We start from the raw sequence: 22,324 nt of genomic DNA on the forward strand, positions 1-22,324 counted from the left end.
CCCTTCTGGCTTCATACACATTGATTGGTTGAAGAAAAATGGTAGGGTAGTGGAGGGGTTCCAATCATACACTCCTCCTCATTCCCCTGCACCATCTTAAAATTAGTGAATATCAATAACGTTCAAGGTTTGTCCTTTAGTATTACTTTTGCCCTATCTGGATCACCTATCTGTGGCCCCCTAGTAGCTTTGGCCTACCCTCTACAACTACTATTGGGTATATTTGGCCAATTGTCCCCTCTGCATGCCCATTTTGTGGTACTTGGGATTTCAATTGGGGAGCTCATAAAGCAGGTCACACTCTTGATCTAATTCTCTCAAACCCTTCCACAGTTCTGATTAAGCCTGCATTAAAGCTTTCCTGGTCAAACCATTTTTTGGTCCCTTTCAGTGTTCTTTCCTCTGCCTCGCACAAGGTGCAAGGGCCAGTCAGGAAAACATCCAGATTCTTGCATAAAAGTTCTAAATCACTCTTTGTGAAGACACTACAGTCCACCCCCTCCAATTGTAAAAGAGATTTGGAATCAGACGTTGCCAGTTTCAATAGTTTGCTGGTCTCTGCAGTGGACAAAATTGCTCCCATAAAAGCCCACACTTCTAATAGATCTAAACCTTCTGTTCCATGGTTTTCAGTTGCACTTAAGGTGGAAAACTCCTGATGCAAAAGACTTGTGCTCAGAAATCTTTTACTGCTTCTTCCATTTCTGAGGCAGTCAATTAACCTTGTGAACGTTTTAAAATTGTTAAAGGCTTCGTCTCTCCCACTGTTAAAGAAAATGTTCTCTCTCCTTCGTTGGAACTATGTCAAGATATTACCGATTTCTTCTATAGGAAAATCCAAAACTCTTATGAGCAATTCACTGTGCAGGTCCCTCCTGGTCTGGGGGCTTCAGTCCTCTATCAGTCAGGTCTTCTTCTCACAAAGATTGACCCTATTTCCATGGAAGACTCAGCATCAGACCTGGCAAAGTGTAAATCTGGTTCCCCTCTGTACCCTTGCCCGCTTGCTATTCTAGGTCCTGCCACCAATGTGATTAACTCTGTCCTCAACAATATGATGAATAATTCTCTTTAATTGGGATTTGGTTCCTGCAAGTTGGAAACAAGCCCTATTGCTCCCTCTGCTAAAAAAACGATCCAAAAGTCCTCTTCAACTTTAGGCCAACTCCTCTTCTTCCCACAGTTACTAAACCTTTAAAGAAAAGGGACAACAAGTAGTTGTCACACTTCCTAGAGTCCAACCTCCTTCTGCATGACTCCCAATCGGGATTTCATACGGGTTACAATACTGAGTCTGCCCTACTCTAAGTTTTATAATTCATAAAGGAAAATCTCAACCAGAGCTCTCTAGTGATGGTCATGCTTTTGGGTCTGTCCTCAGCGTTTGGTACGTTTTCTCATGCCATCTTACTAGATCTACTCAAGAGGATTGGAATCAGAGACCAGGCTCTTTTTTGGGTTAAAACATTTTTGAAAGATCGCTCTCAAGCAGTCTTCTTTCCACCTTTCACCTCCTCATCCAAGCCACCGGATCACTGCATGCGCCAGGGTTCTGCGTCCAGCCCCACCATTTGGAAACTGGTGAAACTTGTTGAGTCCTAGGGGGTGCGGGTGGTCTGCTATCCGGATGACACCCATCTCCTCGTGGCTGTCCAAGAAAATGCAGCAGTAACCCTAAGGTTCTTCACGCTATGCTTGAAGGCAGTGGTGGAATGGATGGAGGGAAGCTGCCTCAAACTGAATTCTGAAAAATATAAGATCCTCTTATTTGGCATGACGCGCTTTCTAGGTGCTAGGTTAGGGTGGCCATTTGAACGGGGTGCTCCCCTTCACCCAAGCACTGATGGCTAGGAACCTGGGGGTAAAATTAAATTCCAATCTCACTTTTGAGCCGCAACTCAAGTTTTTATCCTCAACTTGCTTTGCTACCCTTAGGACTCTCAGAAGGATTCTCCACCTTATTTTGGAGCATTCTTGGAAAAAGATTGTACAAGCCTTGGCTACAGCCAAACTGGATTACGCCAACACTTCATAATTGGGTCTCCTGGCTTTTCTAATCCAACTGCTCCAAATAATCCAGAACTCTTCTGCACACTTTAACTTGATAGATTCCCCGGGTTCACCAGTGTCTCATCACCTTTGGCATCTTCACAGGCTTCCTGTCACCAAGAGGATCCAATTCAAGGCACTCACCTTTGCCTTCAGGGCCTACAATCATAAAGCTCCTCTTTATTTGAGGAGAAGATTCAAGCCCTACTTCCAATCCAGATCCCTCAAATCTAATAATCTCAAACTGCTCCAAATTCCTTGCATTCACAAAGCTAGAAGAGGCAGGAGATCCTTCACTTAATTGGCCTTTAGAATGTGAAACGCATTGTCACTCAGCTTGCTTTGCAGTCTCTTGGAATCTGTTTTTAGACATAGCTTCAAAACCCCACTTTATGACACCTGTCTAATGGGTATTTAGACTAGCAGCTTCTCTTCTCTTTAGAGCTCTCCGCTAGTGCCGGCTTCTTTGGAGGTAGCTGTGCACTCTACAAATGCCATCATTTGAATTGCAATGAAATGTTGTGCTTTACAGCACAGACTCAAGTACATGATCACAGAATACTCCTTCCATACTTAAAAAGGACAATTATGATAGTTTCCCAACTTATGTGCTTCATTATGGACCATGCAATAATTATGTAACTGCATCTAATGTGCAGGGATGTTAGTGTTTATATTTCCCTTATTTCTTCATATTTAAATAATCCTGTAAATCTATGCATCCCTTGCATCATATAATTATGACACCTTTTTATTCCCACCTTTGTAAGTTGTAGCCCAAATAAAATGATTTCACATCATCTATATACCATACTGTTAGCATGAGAGGGTAGTTTAAGTGCTAGTGTTAGGGCAATGGGCAATGTTAGATTTCTGTTTAGGGAAATAGATAGAGTTAGATTCATGGTGAGGGCTAAGTTCAGTATAAAGTTTAGCATTACGCTCTTGGTTAGGATTATAGGTAAGCTAAAGTTTCGGGTTAGGCTTAGTATTATGGTCATGCTTGGATTTATCGTTCAGTTCAGGTTTGGGAATAGGCTTAAGGCCAGGGTTAGTGTTATGGTTAGGGTAAGGTTTAGGCTTATGCTCAGAGTTAGGGATTGGGTTAGAATTAGATTTAGGGTTACTACAATGATTTAGGTTAGGCTTAGCATTAGATTTAGGGATAAGTTTAGGGTTATGGTTAAAGTTGAATTAGGGCAAATCCTGATTATATCGGGGTAAGATTTAGCATTAGTTTTAGGGTTAGGTTTCCACCTTGCTTTAGATTTAAATTCAGAGTAGGATTAGGGGTGGTGTTAGCTATATTGGAGTAGTCTATTGGAAAAGATTTTTTTTCAAATTGAGGCCTGTATCCATGGAGTATGCTAAATGTTCAAATGTCATGAGTCGCTGCAAAATTCAATTGTACGCCTATCATATGGTAGAAAGTTGCTAGGATGTAACAGTCTCTCCTTATTACATACATTGCAGACTTCTTCTTCTTCTATTACCCCCTTCACCTGCCTCTCTGGACTATTCTTTGGCAGTATCAACCAATGTGGAGCTTCTGCCCCTTGTGTTGTTCACTCTTGGTGAGCCTCACAGTCCTTGTTACCTAACGGCCTGATTACGAACCGACAGCCAAACCCGCAGGGAGGATGCTACTGTCATACCGGGTGCATCCTCCCCATGTATATTGCAAGGTTTCCACTGGGCTGACCAGCAGGAACATTGGATTACACTTTCCCACCGGGCTGACAGGCGGAAACAGTGCTACGATATTTGTTTTGGCTCCTTGTGGATAGGAAGTGCAGATGCCCCCTGTGGCCTCCAGCACTGGCTTTCTGCCAGCCTTTCCATGGCGGGGTCCCTGAGTTGTAATCAGCCAGGCGGCGCTGCGTTCAGAACCTCCGTGGCTGGGTACAACTCAGACTGCCGTCAGCCTGTCTGGAATTATGTTCTTTGTGGCGGTCGGTCTGCCTGGAGTGCGGTGGTCTGACTGTCACCATGAGTGTGGCCCTTAGTCTCCTTAAAATAATGAGTTTAAGATGAAGCTGTTTCACCTCTACTTTCTCAGTCATTGGTCTTGAGCAAGCTTCATTCTTAAAACAGCTTTTTAGTTTACCTGCAGTATTTGTTTCTTCCAACCGGGACAAAATAATTAACATTGCCAACTTCATACTCTTCCTCCTTGCAATCACTTCTCCTTGTTGTCCCGAACACAACAGGCTGTCAGCCTAACACAGATTGGCTGTAATTTGCTAAATTCAGTCAGCCTTACCTACCACTCTCCTGAAGCAGGCCCATATAGTTTAAACTACTGCAGCCATATCACAGATATGTCCGGATCTGTGCATATTCATGCAACTCTTTCTTCTCACGTTGAGTTTGATGCAAAAGCCCAATGCTTCAGGTTTGAGTATGTGAGGATTCTCAACCCTCCCCACTCTTATCCTCAGTATGACCAGTACTATTTTATAAAAGAACAAATATTATTATTATTATTATAAATTCTTCTACAGCACTCAGCTACCCACATTGGGTTTCCCAGTGCTTTGGAGGCAGGTAGACTCTAACCATATTGTGCTGACTCAAAACAGCCAGGTCTTCCTCTGTTTTCTGATAGTGGTAAGTGAGGTACAACTTCTCAAATGTTCCGATAGAGCATTCCAAAACTTAGGTTCCAGGTATGCAAAGAACCGGCCACCCATGCATGTCCACTTAATTCTTGGAATTCTGGGAAAGATCACAGTAACGTATGGAGCAAGCCGACTGACATGGTCTTACCATTTCATGAAGATACAGGGGGCAGACTCCTGATCTTGCTCTCTAAACAAAGCACATGGCTTTGAATTGAATCCATTTCTCCAACTTCAGCCAGTGAAGCTCTCGGAGGTGAGAGGAGGCTGATCCACTTTTTGGGTGTCTGTAGAGCACCTTGGTGCCCGAGATTTGGACCATTTGCAGCTGTCTCAAGGAGGCTTTATCTGCTCCCAGATAGAGAACGTTACCATAGTCCAGTCTTGAAAAAAAACAAGTGTCTGGATAGCTGTCTTTTGGTCTGATAATGGGAGTATTCAGAGACTTTTCTTCAGCCATTTCAGAACGGCACAGCAAGAAGTGGCCACATTTGCTACCTGGTGCCTCATGGGCAGCTTTCCATCTAGCATCAAGCAGAGGTTCTTCATCTTATGAGCCAGAACAGCAAGAACACCCAAGGTTACTGGTCAGTACAGTGGGCCCCAGAGGGAAAGGTTCTTTCCTAGCACCAGTATCTTGGTCTTGTCTCTTTTAAGCTTAAGAGAGTTGTTATTCATCCACCAGGCAATCAAACTCAGACAGGAGTTCAGAGCTTTAGGATTTTGAACCTGAGCGGATATCAGAGAAAAGATGATTTGTGTATCATCTACATAGGAGAATATGGTGAGTCTGCAGCTTTCAACCAGGTCAGCCAAAGGGTGGACATAAATGTTGAATAGTGTCGGGCTTAAGGCTGAGCTTTGGCGAACCCCTGAGGTAAGCGCATCACGCATGGACAGGGGACCAGCTGAGGAGACTTGGAAAGTTCAATACTTTAAATAGCATGCCATCCAGGCTAAACCATTCCTTGGAGACCTAGATTGACTAATCTCTGCAAGAACATGGCATGAGATACCATGTTGAAGACAGTGCTGAGGTGAAGTAGGATCAGTGCTGCCATCTCGCTTTCATCCAGGAGTCACCTGAGATGTTCTGTGACTCCTAGAAGGGTGGATTCTGTACTATATCCTGCTCTGAACCCTGACTGAGAGATGCAGAGAGTTTTGGGACTCCACGAAGATGGAGAGTTGATTGTTGACATATTTTTCCATAATTCTAGACAGAATAGGGAGCATAGAAATCGGTCTGTAGTTGGAACAATTGGAAGGATCCAACTTATGTTTCTTCAGGGGGGCAAAACCATAGCATGCTTCCATGGCTGTGGAATGATTTCCTTCTGTAAGGAGGAATTAGGGAGTCACACTAAAAGCAGCAAAATATTAGGCTCCAGGGTGCTAAGATTGGTTGGAGGTAGAGGATCTATAGGGGAGTCAGATCCTATGGATTGTACCCGTGACATGACTAGAGGTAGGCCCACCATGTCCCATGACTTCATTTTCTGGTGGGCAAAAGTGGTGACTGAGATGGTAGAGGCCTTGGAAATGGGAGATGTCTAATTGATGTTAGACTGGGAGGCAACCATCCCTCCAGCCATCAATGAAAATTGGATGTCATGTAACTTTTTGACAAAAAAAGATGCCAATTCCTCGCCCTAAGACTAAGACAGGATTGGTGCTGATGTGATGTTGTTAGGGTTGGAGAGGTCCTTGACTACCCTAAAGAGAGTTTTTGGACAGTTTTTGGCTGAGGTGATTTGGTCTGAGTAAAAAGTGGCCCCCATGGCTTTGCAGAGACTATGATAGTTTTTCAGTGCCATTTTGTATTTGCACTTGGTATCCTGATCATAACCGTGCCTCCAGGCCCTTTCCAGGCCCTTAAATCTAGTTTTTTTCTACCGAGAGTGCCTCTGTAAACCAGGGGGCAGGTCAGTGAGTCCTGGCGGGATGTCTACGTTTAGTTGGCACGACAATGTCTGCAACCAATCATCAATACTGGGCTGATCTAACTCACCAATGTGTGCTAAATTGGGCATTGGGCTTCCCAATTGGCAATTGAGGGCCAGTATGTCCAGTCATGACCAAGCCCTGGTCTGCAGATATGGTCTCTCTCTCTCCCTTTAGGTGGAGCCAAGGAGGGTGCAGAGAGGGGCTGAGTAGTGGTCCGACTACAATAGTGGTGAAGGAGGGGCAGTGAGCAGATGTTTTAAATTGGAAAAGATTGGATCTAGAAAGTGGCCTGTTTTGGAGTGGATGTGGAATTAATAATGTTTAAATTAAATGCCCTAAGATCCTCAATTAAGTTCTGACTAAGGCTGCAATGGCTGTCCTCTAAGTGGATAATCAGATCTGCTAATAATATAAAATTGGCAGATCTGAGAATGAGGTAGGGAGGGAAGGTTAGGCAGCAACATGCACCAGTTGCCTCTGTATCCTGGAGGTCGATATATTAATGCTCCGGAAAAAGTGAATTTGGGTGTGAGTTCCAGCGAGAACACAGCTTCGCAGGCCGGTATCAACAATTCCTAAATATTGCATTAGTATTTATTTTTAAATACTATGGCAATACCTCTCCTAGTTTACTAGGTCTATCCCTCCTCACCATGGAGCAGTCTTGTGGTAAGGCCACAATGATATCGGGCATAGAGGCCTCGTGGAGCCATGTGTCTGTAAGAAACATGGCATTGGGAGCGTGGTCCACCATAATGTGAAATAAGTATTGCTGATGACTATATAGTGATCAAACATTAAGGCTGCAGAAGCGGAATTTGGTTCCAAGCCTAGAGCATGTGGTAACAGTCTCTCTACTTTCTGAAGTGTTTGCAGTGGCAGCACTGTCTGTAATAGGTTGCACCACGTTATCTTATGAATTAAGTGAAAAATGACAGGTAGTACAGATTTGTGCACTCAAATGGATGGAATGAAGCTCAACAGGCTTCTGAGCAGGTGGGCTGAAGTGCTCTCAACTGTTTAGCAGAGAATGCTATTAAGTCTGACCTAAAAGTGACAGGGCCCCTGGCCCCTAAGCCTGTTTGGGAGTGGACACACGCAGACGGGCACAGACAGGTGTGCCACCGTGCACATCCTGTAAGTGTCTGCTGTGCATCTGCTCTATGGCCATTCCTGATGTAGGGGTGTGCAGGCAAAGATTAGAATGCTAACCAAGCTTTATATGCAACCCCAAGATGGTTGCTAATAAACTAAAGTTAGGAGTGGGGCACTTAAACGTGCATCGAACTCGTTTTGCCACAAAAACATACAATTTGTGATATGTGTAAAATACTGTCATTTCTTTTGCCCTATTTTCCAAAAATCTGCCTTTGGTAATGAATATGAAATTGCCAGATATGTGTTGGCTGTTGTATAATTATTAAAAGTTGCCAGGACACACTGGAAACCAATATCAGCACTGGCAAAAATGTGAAGTGAGCCCCAATCAACTGGAGGCGGGGATTAGAATGTGGTCATTGTGGTATGGTTGGGTAATAAAGGCCCATCTTGTTTTAAAAGCAGCTGCTTAGCCTTCAACCTACTGGGGAAAGATCCAGGTGGCACAATGGTCAGACCTACCTGAAGCCTGCATCTTACAATTTTATTCCTTTCCTCCTGCAGCACACCTAAGTATCCCGAAAGTTTTTGAAAAGTCCTTTCATGATAAGCAGCTATTCAGGTGTACAAGGCACTTGTAGGACACTAATCGGCGAGTGTATGTACGTGTTCACCCACATTTCAACCATGTATTGCAAAATATGTTTACCTCACTTCCTCTTATACACCTTAAATTCTTCTTTACTTGCCATGTACAATTTGCCCCAGTCACACTCATAGCTTCTATATGAATACAATTTCAAGATGTCATCAATATGAACTGGAAATGTGTGTAAAATATAAGTAAACTTACCCATGGAATACAAAGAAAAACATGCATGTTTTAGGCTATTTTTATCCAAGAACAATGAAAGAGTTGTTTTTATAGTTTCCATGTTCTTCCTTCACTACAGAAAACTTCCTTTACTCCTTTACTATTTCACTTACGCCCAGATTTACTGTGGGCTTGCTTTGCCCTTACGCCTCACAAGGGCAACAAAAGCCCTTAAGTGAGATTTATTATGCTAGGCAGAGCCACCTTGTATGGCTCTTCGTAGCATAGTAAATCTGGAGAAACGCAAGGCAGTGCAAGTTGGGTGTTCCCATGCAGCCACCAACGTTTTTCAGTGCAGTCCCAGATTTTCTAACACTAATAAACCTGTTAATGTGTCATAATGTTATGCCTTCCCAAAGAGAGACGTCAGGAGGAAACATATGTTTATTTCTCCTTGTTTTTTCCACTTGCTAAGTGTATTGCATTCTGCAGCACATATAGAAGGACTCAGTGGATTGTCTTTATGCAGAAATATGTAATTTTCTGCATAAAAACAATCCTGCCTGCAACGCAGGTTCCCTTGCACCAAGACACAAGGGTGCCTGCATAGGTGCTTGCCCTCCACTAGTGCGCCAGCACAAAGAGAGAGCAGGAATGCGCCACATCTTAGTGATATGGCGCATCCTTGCCATCTCAACTTGAGCCAGCGCAGCCAGCTGCCTTGCCGTGTGACTTTGCATCATATGTTAGTAAATCTGCACCCTAGTGTTCTTCTTTGGCACAAAACAAAGCACTGTATGATCTTAACATGCACATCATGACTAGTCAAACGGCTGTTTTAGAAAGTCGAAATAAATTGTCATGTTTGCACTGCGACTTCACACACATAACTTTTAATTTTTATCCTTTCATTTAATAAGTTGGTGAAATACATCTGTTAGGCTGAATAAAGAGAGTAGGCATATGTTGGATTACATGCTCTGACAAGAGGTGCAACAACAACCGAGGCAAGGAGACCTGATATGAAAATCAGAGCCACCCAAGATTTCTCTTCATTCACCTTTAGGAACAGGGGCAAGCCTTGATGGTGGCTGTATTAGAGGTGATGGTAACAAAAAGGCCTCTGATTTGTGGAGAGAGTGTTACATCTGGAAAACACATAAGGATGAAATTACTCCGGTAGATTCTTCCCCAGCCTTAGCACCTCTGCCAATGTTTTGATGATTTCACATTAAAATCCATCTCTAAGTCTTGCGTTTTTGTTCAGCTCCTTTCCCTCAATTCAGTTTTTCACCTCCTTCTCCAGTCATCTTCAGGGCACCCAGCCGCCACATCCTCCGTCCCTTAGATAAACATCCCTCTCACCTTTTCAATGTCCCCCCTCTCTCAGTCTCCTCACATCTCTCTCTTATGTCTCCTCACATCTCTGATCTCAATTGTTATCCTCTTTTATCTCAACTTCTCTCCTCAGTTTTTCACCTTTTTAATCGCTTACCTCTATCCCTTCCTGACTCTTCTTTGCATACTCTTTCTTGCTTCTCCAGTCTTTCACCTCAGTGACTCTCGCTGCCCTCCACAACCTCATATGTGCAATTTCACCTTTCTACAGTCTCTCTTCAATCTGCTTGACCTCCGTGCATCCTGCTGTTCTGCTGTCTATATTTATTATATCCTCTCTCCCCCATTCAATTCCCGTACTACTTCCACAAAACATTTGTGCCACTCTCATATTGTCTAACTTTTCAGTCCATTTGCGCCCTTGATTCCTTTCTGCTGCACAAGATGTCCCAATCCTCGCAAATAAAGCCACTGTCATACACGAGCACAAATTAAGCACTACTATAACATCCTAAACATCATTTTACATACTAAATATGCAAACAGCATTTATCAACGTCTGTGTTAGTGTGGTTAGCATGTTAAAGCCAGACCTAGTAGCTTTGCCAATGCTTGTTTGAAGAATTGATGAACTACAAAAAACTGTCTGCAGCCGATCTAATAACTAAAGCTCTGAGTGGGTCAGTGAGAAAAAGGGCGGAGCATCCGGTGTGCTTCCTGCCATCTAATTTAAGCGTCCTATTGCTCATAAAATTGGCAGAGTTTAGAAACAGGGTAAACAATAGTGTTAGTCGCTTTACTAAATCTGAGGGATTTATAGGTGTGGAAAACAACACAAAAACTATTGACTAGTTATACAATTAACTTTCCAGCCTATTCTTTGTATTCTTTTTTCAATGTTTTTCTTTGGCCTCTGTTGTGTTCCTACAAAGCAAGCAACATGCCTTGCTCAGTAATACAGTTAGTACATTTTGCAGTTTTCAACAATAAATTGGGTAGAACTTTTCCACACATGAAGATAAATTAGATAAATGCTGGTGTGCATTTTATGTTTTATTTAGGTAGAAGATCTTCAAAACCGGATGTCCTCAAAGGATCTTTCATTCCTGGAGATTAAATCTCAGTTGGAAACCTACAAGGAAAATAATGCAAGACAGGCCTCTCATATTCAGTCCCTTAAAGATCGGATGAAGGAACTAGAGGAAATTGCGGTGTCAGCCAGCAGTGTCAAAGCTCACTTACAGCCGGGTCTGGAAACTTTTAAGAGAGGCAACCGGGAACTGAATGAAAGAGTGGCAGAGCTAGAAAACAGGGTCAGGTAAAGATGTGGGCAAACTATGTTGCACTGGTTAATAGGGATGTATTTTAATGTCAATTTTTAGCCTGTCTCTCTTTAGAATTCTTTACTTTCATACCATGCCCTATCATCATTGGCATGCACTTTGCTGGGGAAAATTGCAGGAATCAATGATGCAAATTATACAGTTGCGTTGTTTGCACTTGTAGAATCAGGCAACAGCATGCACAATTTATTGTGTGATTAGCATAGATTGCGCACCTGCAAATTTGCAATAACACCGGGTATGCAAATGCTCAAGTGCTCAATTTGTGCTCATTCGCGCCGGAATGAGGTTAATACTCATATAGCCCTTTATTCTCCTATTTTTACATGTTCATAGACGTCATAGGTGTTATGCACTGCCCTGATTCACACAAGGTTTCACCAAATCTTTGGCGCACACACCTGCATTTTGCGCGTGGATTCTAATCCTGTTTTGTAGATAAGGACCTCATTTACGAGGCCCTAGCGGCGCACTGCACCACCGGAGCATTATTTTTTTTGATGCATGGTAATGCAGTGTGCCAGCCCATATTTACAAGGCCATGCAAAGCTACCTTGCTTGGTTTTCATGGCCTTGTAAATATGGGCCCTTTTCACACATAACCCTGAGTGAAAGGGGCATTACATTGGTGTTGCTTGGAGTGTTCTGGGAATGCATCAGATTCCTATGCCATCTCAGGGTTGGCGTAAGAATGACTTTACGGGGATAAATATCTTTATGCACACACAGGAAGAGGTAAAACCTCTTGTGATTGTTTTTGTCCTTTCCTGCAAATAAAATAAAAAAATCAAAAACACATTGTACGAATTAAGAGAGAATGATTGTGTGAGAGATGAATGCTTGTAACAGAGGAATCACTTCTTCTTGAAATTACAGTTCCCAGCATGTCCCCACGTCTGAGGGGCAAACAAGTGTTTGGGCAGCCATGTGCACTTTTCTGAAGGCATAAAAAGCCATGCTGTCCGACCGCAACCCCTCAGCAATTGTCTTTCCACTAGTAGATGGTCACCTTTGAAGTTTGAGTTCCTGAGAGAAATTTCCGTTTATTCACCCACTGAGAACATCCACTCTCCTGCGACTCATCAAAAACTCCTTTCTGACGCCTTTCTGACAAGCTAAGTGCCACATCTTACCGCATGCTTGTGCGAGGGTGAAAGACGTTCTGATCACTTGTCGGGCTCTCAGTCCATTTTATCCTGCCATGTGCCAGTGCAAGAAATGCTGCTTGATCTTCTGCGGATGAGTGCAAGAAGTGCTGTGTGAAGGAAAAGCACAAAGACTTGAACCAAGTCCTTAAACAGGCATAACTATTGGTGCTTTCAGAACATTTCATGAGACTTTGGGCCAAGGATTTCTTGGTATTGTGCATGACTAAGGATGCACATCTGCCCGAATAAACACCTAGACATTAGCTTATAGACTAAGGCCCTCATTGTGACCATTGGCAGTCAGATGACCGCCACGCCAGTGATGGCAGTAGGTCCATCGCCAGGCTGGTTCTGAAGACCGCCAAATTATGACCATGGCGGTGATCCCTCCCATAGACAGCCAATGTACCACCCGAACTGCCAGGGCAGTCTGTCCACTGACAACGGAGGTTGCCATCTTCAGGCTGGCGGAAGACATCACCCGCTCACCATATTATGACATAGCAGATCGTCCTGCTAGACGCTGCATTTCGAAAAACCATTTAAGGGGCTATAGTGGAGTATTTTCTACTTAATAAAGAATCTGTGGGAAGTGCAAGTATGCTGTGGGAGGCTTTTAAGGCCACAATCTGCGGGGTCTGCATAGGAGCACAGGTGGGAATCCTGAAATATATACGGGCACAGATGCATAGGGCAGAGGGGAAACTCCACGACCTAGAACGTGCTTATGAAAGACACCTGAATCTTGCCACTTTGTCGGCTATCTGGGAATTGGTAACAGAGTATAACGAGATGGCAGAACAGGATGTGTGACCGCTCTCCTGCAGACACACAGCCATAGCATATGGTGAGGGCAGGATACCAGGCCTAGCACTGGCAATTAAGCTAAAAAACACTAGAGCACACTCTCACTTCACATGTGGACAAGATCGGATGGAGAACTCTGTTTTGATTCGCTATCTATTCTAAAAGCATTTTCTGACTTTTATGCTGACCTATATAAAGCTAGTCCGGCAGCAAGCACTGATTAAGTGACCCAATATCTGGAGGATGTCACTCTGGGTTTGCTTTCTCCCGGCCAGAGAGAATACCTCACCCAATCTTTCACTGTAGAGGACATTAGAGAAGCCATACGGTCCCTGCCCAGCCCAATGACAAAACTCTGGGACTGGACGGTCTCCCTATCGAATTTTATAAAGAATATGCAGACCTGCTCTCGCCCCATTTGCAGGCAATGTTTGAGGAGGCCTACCAAGTATAGAGGCCAAACCCCTACATTTAGGGAGGCACACCTCATTGAAACCTGATAAGCCTCCAGAGCAATGTGATTCTTACCGCCCCCTATCTCTCAATAACATTGACACCAAAATTTTAGCCAAGCTGGTGGTGACCAGACTACAGCCCCTTTCACCTAATCTCGTGCTACCGGACCTGGTGAGATTTATACCTACCAGCTCCACCAGTCAAAACCTTCCCACAATATTTGCATTACTACATTATCGAGACCCTTCAGATTTCAGAGTGCAAACAAAACACTAAAGGTTAAGCATCCATGGATCAATGAGTGGTTTGCCTCACTGGCACACCAAAAGAAAAATAGGGTCATTACATTAATATCTAATAAATGCAATGTAACTGCTTCCTTCCAAAAACAGGATAAATTAGGTTGATGGGTTATCATGTAGAAAATACTGAATTCTTCACAATTAACTTTTATGCACCAAATAATGACAATCCGGATTTCTGGTCAGACATGAATAAAACTAACTCCGATCTTCTACAACACTTGGGCATCATACTGGAAGAGTATTTCAAGGTACCAATGGATGGGACCCCTGACTGTCTATCCAGTGTGAAATACATAGTGAATAGATCGCATGCTCAGCTTCTTAACTTTTGCAAGGCACACCATTTTATAGATATATGGAGGGTTCACACTTCTACTGGCAGTGAATATACCTGTAACTCTAAACCACACGATTCTTATTTCAGGATTGGCTACTTAATGATACAAAGTTGCATTCTCCTACAAGCCACATCTACTACAATAGAAGCTATTGTGATATCAGACCATGCGTGTATCTCCCGAGACTTGAACCTCACAGCTTCTACACCGATGGTCAGACAATGGAGAATGAATAATATTATTGTGGACAGTGAGGACATGAAGCACATCATACAGAATGCCATAACACTGTATAAAAAAACATAGCAGAACAAATGCACCACCCAAACGTTTCTGGGAAGCCTCGTTTAAACCCCATATCAGAGGTAATATGATCAATTTAATGGTTTCCAAAAACAAGGGCAATCTGCGTCTATTACATCTTGGGCCAGAGTTATCAAACGTTGACTCAGCACAATAAAGCAGGCCACCTTTCTAAGCTGAGCTGCGTTGCACTGCCTGAAAGGGAAAGGGCAGGAACTCTCCATATCTGTCAAAATATGGCACATTCCTGTTCTCTGTCTTGGCTGCCACACAATTATCAGCCTAGTGCCAGTGCAGGCACCCTTGTTCCATGTAGCAAGGGTGCCTGTGTTACATACAGGTTTGTTTTTGTGCAGGAACGGGCACCTTCCTGCTCAAAAACAATCCAGTGAGGCATTTGCCTCTTTCTGTGTGTGCTGCAGAATGCAGCAGGAGTAGAAAGAGGAAAATGAAGGAGAAATAAGCATATTTTCCTTTTTAGGCCTTCCCTGGGGAGGTGAAGAATTTTGATGCATTCCCAGGTCTACCACTAATCTTAAATCTGGGAATGCACCAAAATACATGGGTGGATGTGTGGAAACATCTTCACTCTACCCATGTAATGCCTCCCTGGTGCAGAGTAACGCAAGGCAGCGATTTGTGCTGCCTTCTATTACTCCACATTAATCAAGTCACTCAGGGACTTGCAACATGGCCTTGTGTGACTTGATAAATCTGACTTAGGTTTTGTGTCACCTTTGTGCCCCCTTGCGTGGCACAAGGGCAAAGCAAAACCATGATAAATCTGGCTCATAGAGGCTAAAATTAAAAACCTCTGATATAAACACACAAATAGGCTCACTGAGACTCAGTCCTTCTCAACTGTTGCTACCACCACCAGCACAAAAGTGAATTTGTGCACCAAATAAGAAAAACTGTGATAGAGTGGTTTCTTCTTTACCTAACCTGCTCTCCTTCCACTGACTCCTTCTAGCGTTTAACTCTCCTGTAAGCTTCTGTTTTCCCACCTCCGACAAAACAAACCGCAACGCAGGACTTGTCTGTGGTCACGACTCGGGCTTGGAGCTGTGGCATTCTGGAGTATTTGGCCTTTAATCTCTGGCAGTCCTGCAGACCTCCCGGCTTCTCACTTTCTCTGGTTCAGTGCTGGCTCAGGGTCCTCCAGCTTCTTCCCTGCTCCATGTCCTTCTCTCTTTCTCTTTGGGTTTGCGCTCTCTGTTGGCATCTCAACACGCCTTCTTCTCTGCATCCTTCGTAGTCTTTCGCTCCTTCTTCTCCTGCAATTCCTGAATGGCCTCTTCTTGGAGTTTGTGCTGCGCGCCTCAATCTCTCCTCCTTTTCTACTTCTGACCACTTCCATCATAGGCAATGACATCTATTCTGCTAGAATGCTCCAAACAGGCTTTCCTGTATGCCATATTGAAGAAGGAATCGCTAACCATATTACTCTTCTCAAATACAAATATAATACAGTTCTGAGCATAAGGGCACAATGATTGACAAAAATAAGGCAGGCCATTATTTAGCCAATTTCTTAAAATGTACCAATAACAAACTGGCAATACCCTCCATAAGGAATAACCCCAAACTCAATGGCACATCTTCTTTTGATATCTTAGATGCTTTCCAGAGATTCTACAAAACGCTCTATACACCAGATCATGCAGTCGACGTTGAAACTTGTGTACATTTTCTAGCCAACCTCCATCTTCTGTCCCTGTCAGAAGAGGTGCAGTACCAATTTAACAAGCCCATATCACAGGAGGAAATACTTCTAGAAATTAAAGGTTTACAACAAGGGAAAGCACCGGAACCTGATGGATTAAACTGCAAACTCTATGAAACATTTCATACTCAATAGTAAATCCTCTACACAACGTTTTCATTAATTCTCAACAATAGGTACAATTAGAGGTCTGCATCTAGTACTACAATAGCTGTGATCCCAAAAAATGGGAAGGACTTATTAGATGTGAACATCTACTGACCCTTAACCCCTATAAATGTCAACTGCAAAATATATGCCAAGGTGCTTTCTCCAGATTAGAGATTAGAGACAATGCTTAATCAACTAATCACCCATTGCAATCCAACATCCTTAAAGGAAGATTAGGGAGTGATAATATCAAGATACTGTGTAATTCTATAGAAAAGGCTAAACTACTTGATTCTCCGGCTGCTGTCATTGTTCTATATGCAGAGAAGGCCTTCAATAAGGTATTGTGGTCTTTACTGAGAGCACTCTATAGAAGTCTGGATTAGGAGAAAACTTCATTAGCATGGCGCTGCACTGTATTTTAACCCAATAGCATCAGTCAGAGTAAATGGGCGTATATTCAATCCTTCTCACTTAATCAAGGAACTGGAGAGGATTGTCCCTTGTTACCACTTCTATTCTTGCTAGCTATTGAACCCCTTCTTCATTCTCTGGGCACCAACAATGAGATTGCAGACATCCCCTTCTCCTCCAGGACACAAATGGTGGCAGCTTACTGATAAGGCTGATCACTCCGTTCCCCACCTTTTAAAAGTGTGTGATGATTATGTGAAGGTTTCAGGCTATTCTCTCAATAAAGACGGGATTGAGGTTTTACTCTAAATGTACATTGGTTGCCCTCTTCAATCCAAGGTTTTGTCCTTAAATGGCAAAACAAATCAGTAAAATATCTGGGAATCTGGTTTGGGCGAGACCTGATAGAGACCTTAACATTGAATGAAAATAAAACAATCACTGTAGTCAAGGAACCTCCCACACAATGATTCCCAAAATGTATCACTTGGTGGGGTAGATTAGAACAATTAAAATGATGAGAAACCCTAGACTTATTTTTCTGATGGCTATGCTTTCTTTTAAAATCCATTCTAGTTTCTTAAAAAATCTGGATAACCTATTAATTGACTTCCTATTGAAACAGAAGAAACCTAGAATATCGTTACTTAAACTTAGACATCGTAAAACAGATAGAGGTGTTAAATTCCTGGACTATAATAGGTACAAGTTAGCTTTTTTAGACAGACAAGCATCTTGGTGGTTTAAATCTCAGACACATACTCACCTATTTGGTTACCCAGAGAAAGAGCTATAAGATCACCGCTTCCTCTCCATACTGTACTACCACTAGTTAAGGGCTGGATGGGATGACACGATTTAGGAGATTAGACTAGTCCTCTTTCTTTTGCTACCTTGCAGGCTAAATATAATCTTGTGAATACAGGCTTTTATACCATTTTGAAATGCCAATTGGCAAATATAAAATTGGGTGCTCTACATTACCATGATTGACAACTTTTTAAAGACAATGTCACCAAATTAGGACATACTGCATCAAGAGTATATCATGTCTTGGAGAAACCTTACCTTCGATTGACAAAGAAAACTATACACTCTTAGAATACAATCAATAGATTCCAATCTAAATTGAATATTCCAACAAGTGTCTGGTCAACCATTTGGAACTCTATCTTTAAAGGTGGGGTGGTGGATGTTTCACAGTGTATACTGGATACTTGAGAAGCTCCATAAATTAGGGCTTTCTGATACAAGTCAGTGTTTGAAGTGCAACCTTGCACCCAGCGATATTAGACATGTGTTCTTTGGTATGGCAACAGATTCAAGACGTAATACACAATTAATTATTGACTCAGTTACTACCATTTTAGCGATTTATGCATTTTCCCAAGGAAAATCTATTACTCCAACAGAATGTTTGCGGATTGATTTGATGCTCGCCATAGGCACAAAACCTATCCTCTCTGAATGGAAGAGCTCTTCCAAAATATATCAAACATGATGAGAATGGCTATTGTTTGTTAGAAGTGCAGATAATGAGTGCTTCTAAAAATGTCATGCTATTTCTCCCCTAGGACATTATGGGGTTCTGTTGATACCTATCTTCAAAAAACCAAACCTCCTAAAATTTTTTATACTTGCATTCCCCGTGCTACAGCCTGTGAACTATGAAGTGGCTTACATTACTTTTATCTTTATATACATGTTAGCATGTGCCACAGTTGTATCCCTCTTCTTCTTCTCCTTTCTTTTTCTAGCTTATCTCTATCCCTGTATTGCCTACGGCATTGTCTTTTAATTGCCCTTCTTGTATTCTCCTCTTCTGTATAGTTATTGGAATGTTAGTTACTCAATTGTACTTACTGTTTTGATTCCTTTGGGTCTTAACTATTGTATAGCTATTTTAGCCATGTTTTAGACACATTGCTTTATTTTAACTAGGCCTGCCGCTGTGCACTTTAGCCCTGTTATATTTTATTCAGCATTGTTTTATTTTCCTAGCAATAGCAACATTTGCGGTGCTGTTTTATTTTCATTATCTCAGTGTACTTTTGCCTAGGAAAGCATTACGTTCTTAGTAAGACATTTATTTAGCTTTGGGCTTTCTCCAAGGCTACAGGGTTGCAGACAAATGCGATATGCTGTGTCTCCAACATTCACAGAAAATACACACTGATACATGGGGACTATTTCTTAGAATGTTAGCTATTTTATTATAAAAACACCCCTTTGTCCCAGACACTTTAAAGGGAGATTTCAGCCAGATGACCACAACTGCATGCTGATTGCTGACCGCTTTGCTGCAGCTACCTGCCTAGACGGCCAGACCCCTGATACACATGGGGACGGTGTCTTTCTAGACCACAGGCTTCTTCCTCCAGGTATGAGGGATGATGTACTCCCTTGGGGGAAACCCAAAGGGCATATTAGGCTTATAACGCTGTACTCGGACATAGGGCCTCATTACGATCCTGGCAGCCGGCGGTAAGCTGGCAGTAACACCGCCAACAGGCAGGCGGTGTTGGGGCGTGGCCAAGACCAACATGGCGTAGGCTGCAGAAATCAGGAGTTCCGAGACCCGAGGCCATAACCACACCGTAATAACCCATCCTGAAATAGTATTTTGGGGGCAGCGAGTGATCACCCCCTCTGGAAGCGGAGAGCTTGTGTCGGCGGCGATTTTCAGAACAGAACTGACCCAGAAAGTACTCCTATTAAGAAACCCAACGGCGCTCACAAAATGGCGGCCGCCGGCGGCCCTCGAGACCAACGTTGGGCGCCTGGGACATGGCTCTTCCCACCCGGGGACACTGCTGCGAGGCAGTAGCGGAGGGGACCTGGCGACGGCGCGCTGATTGACTCGGAACACAGCGATCGAGATCCAGTCAGCAGACTGGTACAGAAGGTGGGTCCCCGGGCACAAAGACACCAGAGAAATGAACGGTAACCTCAAAGAGCAGTGTAGAGAGCCGGGAGGCGTGCAAGTGTAACCCCGGGGAAGAGAACACTTACCAAGGGGAGCCGTGAGGAACCCGGCCGCTTAGCGCTCCTAACCAGATGATATCAACCCACCAAAGCGGAGACAGGAATTCCTGGCGCTGATGCCCGGTGACAGAGGGCGCGGCGGCCCGAGAGTGCGGGGCTCATTGGGGGCGGCTTGAGCAGAGGAACCGGTGACCTCGGGTCAGTCCATAGCGCTCTGCGGCAGTAGAATACTGGGCTTGGCCCAGGACCATTAACGGGCGCGTGAGTGTGCGGCCTCGCGAACCAGTTGGGGAAGACAACATTCGAGAAATGGCGTAGAGCCCCCAGAGGCTGGGAGCGCTGTGGAAAGGGGTAGCTTGAGCTTGAGACCCCATATAGTACACTCAAGACAAAGGCATCTGATAAGTGCTGAGACTGTCCTATATATATATTGCACTGATACAGGCGCAAGGCTCCATAAAAAGACTATTTCCTCTGACAAATATCCAGAGAATAGAAGAAGGGGGAAGAATAAACAACAAAGTAAAGAGCGAAAAGCTGAGACCCAATACAGAAACTGCCACCAATCATTGACATCAAACGAAGTAAACTTGGGGCGCAATGCCCGAAGACAGATGGGCCCTACCATCTACATAAAAGACACCACACGAGAGAGAGAGAGAGAGAGAGAGAGAGAGAGAGAGAGAGAGGGGAAAAATCAAGACCAGTACACGAGATCTGAAAGGAAAACTGAGGTCACAGAGGAGCCCCACAAATAGCTTGGGAATTGAAAAACATAAGGGAATCCCTCCTCGCTCCACCTGACACGAGGAATTAGAGGAACTTAATTGCGCCTACTACGTGTTGGTGGGACCTCAGGATCGTACTCCATACAGATGGGGAAAAAAGGGACTGCGACATGGGAGCCCCTCCACATTTCAGAACACGATCAGAGGTACTGAATCCTGCAACACAAAGCCCACTGCAAGTGGACCCCGATGAGCCAACTCTGCAAGATGTAGTACAAGCAATAGCGGCATCCTGAACAGCGTTAGAAGTCAAAATAGATACGCTGAGTATAGACTTGGGACTTTTGAGAGATGACCACAAAAAACTAGCTGAGAGGGTATGCACCGCAGAAAGAGAAATAGCGAAAGCACTCCCAACACTAACACTATTGAGTAACAGACTTAATCATATTGATAATCGCCTTAAGTCACTTGAAGACAGAGCAGAAGACGCAGAAAACAGGGCAAGGCGCAACAACATTAGGATCATAGGGATCCCAGAAAAAAGTGAAGGGACACATATGGTGGATTTTCTGGAAAATTGCCTAAGAACAGAGGTAGCCCCGGAGGGTCTATCCACATTTTTTGCCCTGGAAAGAGCACACAGAGTACCTGGCAGGCAGCCACCACCAGGGTACGCCCCCAAGACCGGTGATTGCGAGACTGCTCCATTTCAGAGATAGAGACCACATATTGAGACAGGCACGACAGAAAGGAAAATAAACTGTAGGAAACAGCAGGGTCTCCATCTTCCCCGACTTCTCCAGGGAAGTACAAAGACATAGAGTGAACTATTACTCAGTGAAATTCAAACTGCGCGAACTGGAGATCCCTTATTCAATGCAATTCCCTGCCAGACTCAGCGTGGTCGCCTCATCGGGCACAGAATTATTTTCAACGCCAGAAGAAACCTGGGCATGGCTGGAGTCCAGACCAAAATCCAGAACGAATGCGAACTCGCAACACAGAGTAAAACGACAACGACCAAGACCAACCAGGCATCAGTCGACCTACAGATGTGACCCCCTCACCATGGACGAGGCGCTCAATGAAAGGAGACAGGCGATGGAAGCAGCAGCTAGAATCGGCGGGGCAACCGGGAGGCCGGGAACCTCCCCACCCCAGAGCCCACAGAAAGAAGATGAACACTCGGACTCTGACAGTGGGACAGCAACTTCCACGCAATCGAGTATATTACTGCCTGTGATCACCCCGGGTACTGCAGACGAGATCATCTAAACAATACACGTCAGATTGCGAAGGCTAAACTGCAAGACAAACTGTGCAACAAAAAGCCCCAGTGGGAACAGAGAATCACACCTACGAACATGAATCTAACAATACACTGGAGGCAACATCCATAAGCGTTTCCCTCTTCATCGAAGAATAGTGTGGCCAAGATGGGCCCAGATTCCCGGGGCTCCCGCTCGCTTGAAGAGTGACGCAGCCTATTCAGCGTTTTCCAGAGGCACACTGATATGGATAAAAGCAGGAATCCCATATCAACATCTGTCAGCGCTTAACGATCCACTGGGGAGATACACAGTAATTACAGGAAAAATAGATGGCAAAGAGGTAACACTAGGAAGCATATATGGCCCCAACCCGAACCAGGGAGAGTTCCTGGCTACCCTATCCACAAGATTAGCAGTATATCTTTTGGGTGCGATAATATTGGGAGGAGACTTCAATTGTATAGCAGACACAGCACTAGA

At 43.9% G+C, this 22,324-nt stretch overlaps 1 protein-coding gene across 1 annotated transcript in view; it reads left to right on the forward strand.

The window, feature by feature from the left end:
* Positions 1-22,324, forward strand: part of LOC138259541 (coiled-coil domain-containing protein 170-like) — a 439,156-nt gene that overhangs the window by 194,218 nt on the left and 222,614 nt on the right. Inside the window, exon 5 of the mRNA XM_069207352.1 lies at positions 10,929-11,185. Coding sequence (XP_069063453.1) covers positions 10,929-11,185 — 257 coding nt within the window. The remainder of the gene's footprint in view (positions 1-10,928; positions 11,186-22,324) is intronic.

The sequence above is a fragment of the Pleurodeles waltl genome, chromosome 9 (genome assembly GCF_031143425.1).
Source record: "Pleurodeles waltl isolate 20211129_DDA chromosome 9, aPleWal1.hap1.20221129, whole genome shotgun sequence".
Classification (NCBI taxonomy): domain Eukaryota; kingdom Metazoa; phylum Chordata; class Amphibia; order Caudata; family Salamandridae; genus Pleurodeles; species Pleurodeles waltl.